Source organism: Paramormyrops kingsleyae, chromosome 5 (assembly GCF_048594095.1).
Source record: "Paramormyrops kingsleyae isolate MSU_618 chromosome 5, PKINGS_0.4, whole genome shotgun sequence".
NCBI lineage: Eukaryota > Metazoa > Chordata > Actinopteri > Osteoglossiformes > Mormyridae > Paramormyrops > Paramormyrops kingsleyae.
Window position 1 is genome coordinate 8,546,083 of NC_132801.1, and position 10,497 is coordinate 8,556,579.

The 10,497-nt window shown below is 44.0% G+C and overlaps 1 protein-coding gene across 1 annotated transcript; it reads left to right on the top strand.

Moving 5' to 3' along the window:
* Positions 1 to 4,450: 4,450 nt before the first annotated feature.
* On the top strand, positions 4,451 to 7,542 carry pdap1a (pdgfa associated protein 1a). The gene is made up of 6 exons (XM_023814430.2): positions 4,451 to 4,666; positions 5,241 to 5,323; positions 5,577 to 5,651; positions 5,980 to 6,101; positions 6,398 to 6,549; positions 6,788 to 7,542. The coding sequence occupies exons 1-6, from the start codon at positions 4,654 to 4,656 to the stop codon at positions 6,820 to 6,822; spliced, it is 480 nt and encodes a 159-aa protein (XP_023670198.1). The 5' UTR covers positions 4,451 to 4,653; the 3' UTR covers positions 6,823 to 7,542.
* Positions 7,543 to 10,497: the final 2,955 nt, after the last annotated feature.

Genomic DNA, 10,497 nt, shown 5'->3' on the forward strand with positions numbered 1-10,497 from the left:
GTGCATTATCCTGCTGGAAGTAGCCATCAAAGCAAGTAGAGCAACATGGTGGTCATAAAGGGATGGACATGGTCAGAAAGAATGCTCAGGTAGGCCGTGGCATTTAAACGATGCCCAATTGGCCTAAAGTGTGCCAAGAAAACATCCCCCACACCATTACACCACCACCACCAGCCTGTACAGTGGTAACAAGGCATGATGGATCCATGTTCTCATTCTGTTTACGCCAAATTCTGACTCTACCATTTGAATGTCTCAACAGAAATCGAGACTCATCAGACCAGGCAACATTTTTCCAGTCTTCAACTGTCCAATTTTGGTGAGCTTGTGCAAATTGTAGCCTCTTTTTCCTATTTGTAGTGGAGATGAGTGGTACCTGGTGGGGTCTTCTGCTGTTGTAGCCCATCCGCCTCAAGGTTGTGCGTGTTGTGGCTTCACAAATGCTTTGCTGCATACCTCAGTTGTAACAAGTGGTTATTTCAGTCAAAGTTGCTCTTCTATCAGTTTGAATCAGTCGTCCCATTCTCCTCTGACCTCTAGCATCAACAAGGCATTTTCGCCCACAGGACTGCCGCATACTGGATGTTTTTCCCTTTGCACACAATTCTTTGTAAACCCTAGAAATGGTTGTGCGTGAAAATCCCAGTAACTGAGCAGATTGTGAAATACTCAGACCGGCCCGTCTGGCACCAACAACCATGCCACGCTCAAAATTGCTTAAATCACCTTTCTTTCCCATTCTGACATTCAGTTTGGTGTTCAGGAGATTGTCTTGACCAGGACCACACCCCTAAATGCATTGAAGCAACTGCCATGTGATTGGTTGATTAGATAATTGCATTAACGAGAAATTGAACAGGTGTTCCTAATAATCCTTTAGGTGAGTGTATGTTTATGTTTCTTTGACATCCACTTTCACTTCAAGGTGGGAATTGTGACACTGGCCATCTCTACCAAGATGAATCCCTGAGTAGTGAAAGAGCATATCAATTTTTTAACATGGTTACTCTCTTCCTTGTAAGCTGCTGCGCTTTAGTTTAATTTTTGAAATCACACAACGTACATATATATCCTCTGGTATGGCATGTGCTGTCGCATATCGTATAAATAATCGTAGTGGGCCGCCATGACCAGAAAATGCCAGGGCCAGTTTTTGGTCCCAGTCCAGCCCTGCGTTCATAGTTATACAAAGTACAACGTGTAGGGAAATGCATCCTGAACCGCTCTTTTGTAGACTGTGCAAGTTGCTAAAGTTAAAGTGCAAAAAGCTAAAATGCAAGCAGAGATGTATGTTCAAAATGACCGGTAACCAGACATAAAAAGTGAGCAGTGTAGCAGTGCGGATATGGTGAGGGGCACAAGAGCACAATGTACATCAGGGTGTGAGGTGCAAAGGCTCGTCCAGGTTCAGAGACCTTATGGCCTGGCTTGGGGGTGGGGGTGCATCTCCGTAATCACACATTGCATTACAGGAGGCCTATTTCTACTTGCAAGAAACACATTTTTATTGGTGTTGAACATCTTAAAAACAAAAATTCTGAAAAATACACCACACATCATGTATTTGCCAAGGGTCCGGAGAATTGTAAACTTAAACAATTCACTCTGAGTGACCTTCCCAGAGCAGAGAGCAAAAACATACTCCACTAACCCTCTTGTTTTTGGTATTATGAGCTATATTAGCCTTCTGGGACATCTGTGTAGTACAATTCATGCGGCACAAAACACTACAAGCCTGATTGTATTACATTAAAAGCAACCTGGTTAGAAGATCATATTCATAACTGGGATCAGGCCTTCAGGGCAGGTCAAAGCATAGAGAAATAAAAACCCAAGGAAATAAGATTTGTTCCAGCTAAAAACATAAACCAACAGTCATCCACCTTCCAAATGCTAATACTGGTCAGGGTGACGTTCAGGCTGGTCCAAGTAGCTTAAGTCATACTCAATACTCTCTGGATGGGATACCAGTCCACCACGGGGAACATGCACACACACACACAGACCCACACTTTGTCTTCATATCTTTAAGGGGATTCTCCATTCATTTGTACTGGCAATATCCTAATTCCAACTATGACAACCTTAACCTACCAAGCCCCTAACCTTAAGCATACATAACCAAACAAAATACAAGACTTTTGGCATTTTTAGTTTTTTACCGAGCCCCTAAAGTACTATAAGGTGATTTTTTTTAATCTTGTGTGCCCAAGTTAATTATCTTATAACAATAATAAACAATCAAAAGGAAAAAGTCTAACAGCATTGAATGGCATTTGTGAAATGGAGCGCTGACTCCACCTGCTGGCCGATTTATTAAAAACTTATCAAGTAGCGCGTACTGCGTACACGTATACATCAATTAATTCTGGCAATTTTTAATGAGTCAAAAGAATTAAAAACATTGATTGAGATGAAAGGAATGGTGACAGCAGTTTGAAGGCTTTAAGAGATGTAAGGGTAATTTGAGCTGAATTAGCCCAGATGGGCCTTGATCGGTTTGGGGGCGGGTGGTGGCCTTCCGGTGTGGGCTGTTCAATAGTTTTTATTAGAATTAATGACATCAACGCACTGATTTAAAATATGTCAGATTTACCTGAAATGGATGGTGAAAGCTGGACTAGTGGAAATGTCTCTTTGATTCAAATTTATGGAAATCAGTAGGAAATGCATGTCTGTAATTTAACAGTTAATATATTCTGATTTGGCATGAGTCACAAGACAAGTATTTGAAGGATTTTGGCCACCTATATGATGTTCAAAGAAAATGTCAGGTGTTGAGGTCTTGCAGGTTTAGAGAGACGTGTTCAGTTGATGTAGTGCCGCCTATTGACCAATCAGCTACAAATTTGGAGGGTCTACCCATAGTCCCGTGCTACAGTACAGCTTCAGATTTGGTGAGGATTGGCTGAAGCATGCACGAGTGATAGCTGTCTAACAGAAATGTGTGTAGCACAGGTAGAGTTTGGGTGTGGCTGGTGGCTGTATTGTACATGAAGTTGAAGCTTTTTAATTAATCGTTTAGATCTGCAGTGTGCTGATTAAAATGTCACCAGATGTCTGTAGGTTGGGTGGAGACTAGGATTAATAGAAATATGTCTTTTTTAATCTATAGTAATCACTAGGAAATGCAAATGGCTGTCATTTAAGAGTAAATATATTTTAATTTTGCACAGAACTGAAGTTAAAAAAGGATTTTGACCATTTATAAAATATTCAATGTGAAATGAGGAAAATGTCACTTGCGCTGGTTTTGCAGGTTTAGAGACACATGTTCAATTGCCATAGTGCCCCGATTGGTGCCCAATTTGGAGGGTCCTTCCTCAGTTCCCTGCTTTGGTTTGGTGAGGATTGGCTGAAGCATGCTTGAGATATAGCTGTCTGGCTGGAATGGGCGTGGCGCAGTTTGGGTGTAGTTGGCGGCCGGACCGTACAAGAAGTGAAAGATACTGCTAATAACTATTTATAATGAAGATCTGCTGATTCGATTGATACCAGATTTATGTAGGCTGGGCGAAAATCCTAGGACGAGTTTGAAAAAAATCTGTTTCCAGGCTCGTACAAAATAGGCAAAAATGCCAAGAGGCATGACATACTGAATTGGGAGGAAAAGAAACTAAAGCTGTAAACTTGACATTTCTGGAGAAATGGTCAGAAATGCAAATGTTGTCGCTGTAGCGTCCCCATCTGGCAGCGTGAGGCGCCCTTGCCAGGGTAGGCTGAGGGTCTATAGAGAAATGGATCAGCCAATTTTGGTTTGGATTGGTGATTGTTAAGCCTGTCAAATGGCTGCTTGATTTTCATTGGCTGATGGAGGCCAGGGTTTTATGATATATGACTGCAGTTGTATTCAGTATTACTTAAGATCAGGAACCGCTTGCATCCATAATAATTAATTTCTTTTTCTCCTTACAGTCCACTGTCGCGGAACATTATGAAAAAGCCCAAATCCCCGCCACCTCCTAATATTTACCCGCAACTGTATTTTCAAAATAGCCCAATTCAATGTCATGTCATAATTCTACAAATACCCAATAAAAAGTCACTAACGCAAATGCGATAGCAAGGCCGCATATATACATTTAAAGTGAAACATTATTCAGTATTTTAAATATTTATATGTCCAAAACGTTGCTATGGGGAAGAACACTGTTCAACCGCATTTCCAAGCAGTAATTCAGGCGTAAAATACAATTGAACATGCCATTCACAATGGTCTTATTCATAAAGACGACTTCAGCTAAGTTCTCCACAATTCAGTAACATGTGCGTCATGCTTGAATCATTAGCCCGCGGGTTGTCCTTCGGAATATTCTATTGGGTAGCATAGCCGTCCGTCATAGGTTGGCCTATCGGGTGCGGGCACAGCAATGTCAATCATATATTCGTCGCCTCACTATTGGCAGAGCAATTTACTGGGATGCTGCCTGTGATTTGTGTCATACACCGGCACACAGGAACGGGAAATCCGCCTCAAGGCTCGGAGGAGGCGGGAGGTGTGAGGCTCTCGAAGGCCTTGCCGTAAAACGAAACTAGGTTTAAGTACAGCTGGTGGAAAAACAGTGAAAGAATAGGCTGTTAATTTAAAGGTGTCTTTAATATTAGGTAATAATTTTTAGCTGAATATTTTAGGTTTTACGCTACACCCTGAAAATGCCTAGAGGCGGTAAGTACTGATTCGGCTCGCTGAAAGACCGGTCGATGCATTCCCTCATTTTTTCTGTAAACCTGTGATTCCGTTGCCTGCCGAAACGCGTGAGGTTTTAAAAATGGAAGTAAACGGATACATAATGGTTACATTGTATCGTTTGTGTCAGACAGGTTATTTAGATGAGATTTTTACTATGCCTCGTATAAAATCAGTGGTAGAATTTTTCATTAATTATTCTTCGAAGTATTCTGACTAAATAGGTTAATTTATTTCATACTACTTCATAATTAAAGGCGATTGATACAGAATTGTTAACCGCTGAAAATACAAAGTCATTACTGGCGTTTTTCTTTCGGTAATGTCATGATATTTTGCCCACGCGCCTGCTGATCCACAGCGTGGCTCTTTTTTTTGTCTCCGTAAGTACTAGAAGTATTTCTCCCGGATCCGACAGTATATGGTCCTCGTGGAGACTATGAGTACGGGGAAGATGATTCAACAGCTCTCAGTCGTGTTAAATCAAGCCTTTTCTTTCCCCCGGTCTCTCACGTCGTTTTCGCTGATTATGTTTAACTGTCGCCGATCGCAGGAAAGAAGGGGCACAAGGGCAGGTCGAAGCAGTTCAGCAACCCCGAGGAGATTGACCGGCAGATGCGAGCCCAACGAGAAAAGGTACGAATCGGACTGCAAATCCGCTGACTGCGATCGCAGTTTATATGTATGGATTGTTGTGCAGTAATACTTTTACTCTCGGCATTTATCAGGCTGTCGTTCTGTACCTACCAGGAATATAAAATCGTGCAAATTATGGTTTATAACTTTGAGGAAAAATGATGGCGAGATCAGTTGTGGCCATGCAAGATTTAGCTTGTTTTATGTTCTGAGCGCTATGTGGGATGTGTTAGCTTATATTTATATTTGCAAGGAGGAGAATGGCGGTGAAGAACCAGAAAATTCATCTGAGTCTGACAAGGAGAGCAGTGATGATGAGGACTGTGAGGTAAGAGGCACCGTGCAGGCCCTGTGTGGGTTTCTGAGTGGTATATACGTCATGAATGACATTCTGGAGTTTTTTTTTGTTTTGTTACATGCACATTAGCTTCGAGTCACTCAGAGTTCATCGCTATTAATGATAGTGTTTTTTCTTCCCTTGTCAAATCCATTGTATCGTTGCAGCTGTCATTTGTGAATTACAAGGTTGCAACAATAGATCAGATATCGCATGTTAGTGGGTGTGATGCATTCCTTTATGAAGCCGATGTAGCGTTTGCTGTTTGTGCAACGGGTGTCGGTGACTCACTAATGATCTCTCTTCCGACCTCGATCAGCAAAAGAGAAAAGGGGTGGAGGGACTGATAGAGATCGAGAATCCTAATCGCATCTCGCAGAAGAACAAGAAGGTTCCTGAGCTGGAGGCGAGCGCACCCAAGGAGCTCAGTCGTCGAGAGAGGTGACCTGCCTTGGATATGTCCGGAATATAGTAACTGTAGCCATGAACTGATGTTTTTCTCCCTGATGCTCTGCACTGGCCTCGGTCATGACGTTGGACCCCCCACCCTTAACAAAGTGGAAATGGACCGTTTATTGTCCATTTCTCACACCTTTGACATTCATTCTTAGCTTCTAAATGTTTTTATTTCGACATTTAGGTTCGACTTGTAACTGTTGTTCAGACTCGGCACATGAAAACACATTGGGCGGGTCCTGCGTTACGCCTTAATGACGGGGCTCTGCTCCTTGAGGTAGGGAGGAGATCGAGAAGCAGCGGGCCAAGGAGAGGTACATGAAGCTACACCTGGAGGGGAAGACGGAGCAGGCCCGCGCCGACCTCGCCCGGCTGGCCATCATCAAGAAGCAACGTGAGGAGGCCGCGAAGAAGAGGGAGGATCTTAGGAAAGGTGCGTGGCCCCACCTGCAGGAACAATGTGTGCCGCAAGGACACATCAGTGCCACTGCAGATGCAGTAGGAGGAGATGTACTTTAATGCCATAAATATACAGTTATATTGATTTAGTACTTAAGACTGACCTTTAATGAGCGATTTCTTGTGTATATCTTGGCATGAAGTTTTCAGTGCCTCTCGACGCTGCCCTAAAATATCTCACGCCATTCCTGCCGCCCCCTTTTCTGTTTCAGAAAAAGAAGTGGAGGCTACAAAGGCTAAACGCTAGCTGCCCCCCCCCCCAGAGGGCTGTGAGGGTGTGACTTCTCAGGGGGCCAGGGTGGTTGTGACAGGGAGATGGCGAGAAGTATTCACAAGCCCTCGCCAGCCGCCTCCTCCTCTGTGGATGAGTGTAGAGCACGTTTCACATCTGGGGAATAAGGAAGGCAATTGTCATCAAGGCTCACCATTGTCTTCACCTCCACATCACGCAAAACATTTTTAACTTTCCCCCCCCCCCCCCCGACTGATACTCCTTACTGTGTTAATGCTGCTGGGATACATTGCTGGCTCCTCCCACCCTCCTCCAAAAGGGGGGTGGCTAGATCCTCATTAAAGTCACATTGACACCAAAAGGGGTGGAGTCTAGACACAGAGGTGCTGACAGACACACAGTCATTTCATCAATACATTTCCCCCGTTGTACTACCTGCAGAAATTTCATTTTACTGGAATGCAAAACGAGGGACCTGGAATATCGTGGTCTGATAGTCAAGTTTCCACATTTACTGCATTAACTTTTAACTGTTAACAGGTCCAGTCTTGTGTCTCATTTCCATCAACATGCAGGTTTAGCTTGGAAGGTTCTTGTCATCATGGAAACTTCTCTCAAATGAGCAACTTAAATGCAAGAGCTCTCCGGGACCAAATGTTTACAGATTCCTGTGTGTGTTTGGTATTTGTTAGACTTCATTTTCTTTTGTTGTATAGAAATAAAAGGTTGAATTGACAGCATTCTGTGTATTATTTATCAAACATGGGCCTCCAGTGAGACACAATTCTGAAAAGTGTGTGGCACTAGCTCAGTGTAATATTCGTTTTAGGGAAGAATTGTTTGACTGAGAATAATAGACCTCTCTTCTCCACTAAGGATTCATGCATGTGTAGATCTTGCACTAATACCTTGAAAATTTTATAGGATTATAGTAAATGTCCATCAGCGAGATGGATGGCCCCACAGTGGACCTGCCTTTGGAAGGCCTGCAGAACCAGGCAGGAAATAGGATCTTCTGGAGGAATGTCTTCTGTATGCGAGCCTGGAGTCCACACTGACTTGATGGTACTCAGTAATAATCTCGTCCATGTGTAGTTCTTACTGCTGTGATTAGGAAGTTAGTTTTATGCTTATTACTATGGTGTGAGACCTTCTGCATCCTTAAGCAGAGGTTCCTCCCGCTAAGACACTTCTATATTATTTATAGCCATCTCTATATAATTAACATGGGAAGCATGGATGAGGGATGTAATGAAGCAGCAAGTGACAAGCCAGTTCATTCATTTCACCTGTGCAACAATGGATGGTTATTTCGGCTTAGCACTCCCTTTTGGACTGGGGTCCATGAATTTTTTTTCCTAGGGACCAAATTCCATCAGTAATACAAAGAGACAATATTCCAACAGTAAACTTCACCAACTGTGTTAGAGCGCGTCCCTGACAGCCAAGCCTGAGCCCGAATCCTGTATGGATTTGAAGTTGAAGTTTGAAGTTTATTGTCATATGTACAAAGTACAGCGTACAGAGCACAATGAAATTCTTACTTGAAAACCCCTCCCTCCCAGACAAAACATAAGACATAATACACAGAAGACATAGAAGACAAAGTAGTGCAGCAGCAATAAATAATAAATAGGTCAGTGCATAGTGTGGAGTTAGTTGCAGTTACTGTGTGGTGTCAGTGCATAGTGTGGAGTAAGTGCTGTTACTGTGTGGTGTCAGTGCATAGTGTGGAGTAAGTGCTGTTACTGTGTGGTGTCAGTGCATAGTGTGGAGTAAGTTGCAGTTACTGTGTGGTGTCAGTGCATAGTGTGGAGTAAGTGCTGTTACTGTGTGGTGTCAGTGCATAGTGTGGAGTAAGTGCTGTTACTGTGTGGTGTCTGCATAGTGTGGAGTAAGTGCAGTTACTGTGTGGTGTCAGTGCATAGTGTGGAGTAAGTGCAGTTACTGTGTGGTGTCAGTGCATAGTGTGAGTAAGTTGCAGTTCCTGTGTGGTGTCAGTGCATAGTGTGGAGTAAGTGCAGTTACTGTGTGGTGTCAGTGCATAGTGTGGAGTAAGTGCAGTTACTGTGTGGTGTCAGTGCATAGTGTGTTGTAAGTGCAGTTACTGTGTGGTGTCAGTGCATAGTGTGGAGTAAGTGCAGTTACTGTGTGGTGTCAGTGCATAGTGTGGAGTAAGTTGCAGTTACTGTGTGGTGTCAGTGCATAGTGTGAGTAAGTTGCAGTTCCTGTGTGGTGTCAGTGCATAGTGTGGAGTAAGTGCAGTTACTGTGTGGTGTCAGTGCATAGTGTGGAGTAAGTGCAGTTACTGTGTGGTGTCAGTGCATAGTGTGGAGTAAGTGCTGTTACTGTGTGGTGTCAGTGCATAGTGTGGAGTAAGTGCAGTTACTGTGTGGTGTCAGTGCATAGTGTGGAGTAAGTGCAGTTACTGTGTGGTGTCAGTGCATAGTGTGGAGTAAGTGCAGTTACTGTGTGGTGTCAGTGCATAGTGTGGAGTAAGTTGCAGTTACTGTGTGTTGAATAGCCTGATAGCACTGGGGTAAAAACTGTTCCTGAATCGAGTCGTGCGTGAGTGAATTGTCCTGAGTCTCTTGCCTGATGGCAGGAAAGTAAAAAGTGCCAGTGCAGGGTGGCTGGGGTCTTTCAGGATGCTCCTAGTTTTCCTGAGACAGCGCGTGTTATAAATGTCCGTTATTGCAGGGAGTGGTGTGCCTGTGATCTTCTGAGCTGTTTTCACCACCCTCTGTGGAGCTTTCTCGTCCTGAGCAGTGCAGCTGCCGTACCAAGACGCAACACTCCCTGTGAGAATGGACTCCACAGCGCACCTGTAGAAGCTGGTGAGGACAGAGGTGGAAACCCCAGCCTTCTTTAGGCGTCTGAGGAAGTGAAGTCGTTGGTGGGCTTGTTTGGTGACCGCTGCTGTATGTTCTGAGGACTTGAGGTTGGCACTGAGGGTGACCCCAAGGAGCCTGAAGCTGCTGACCCTTTCCACAGCACCTCCTCCGATGTGGATAGGGGGATGAGCTGCATCCTGCCTCCTAAAATCCAAAACCATCTCCTTGGTTTTGCTGACGTTGAGAGAGAGGTTGTTCTCCTGGCACCACTCTGCCAAGAGTCTCACCTCCTCTCTGTAGGCCGTCTCGTCGTCGTTGCTGATCAGGCCCACAACGGTGGTATCATCAGCAAACTTGATGATAGTGTTGGAGCTGTGCCTGCACACACAGTCGTGTGTAAACAGGGAGTACAGCATTGGGCTCAGAACGCTTCCCTGTGGCGTGCCAGTGTTGAGGATTTAGTCTCCCCATTCCTATCTTCCATCTTTTGTCGTTTAACTTGTATGTTTTGTATTGTGTGTTTACTGAAAATCTTCAGTCACAGCGGCTTTAGCCAAGAATCACGCCTTAAGATTAAAAAGGACTTGTAACCTGCATATGGAATGTATGGTGAATAAGGTGGAATTTAAGTGTTTAATTAGCTAGTTGGGGGTCAGGTATTCCTCATGCCTGCCCCCCTCCCACCTCCTAGTTAAGCTGTCATAGTTAATTACACCTTCTGGAACTTCCTTATCTGAATGCTGCACTACAAAATACTTAATATAATTTTACCTATTAGTCACACAGATTTCTTAATGCACTGTCCAGTTCTCTGTCCTGGAGCTCCATATGTTGGGCAGTTCCCTGCCTGCCCAGC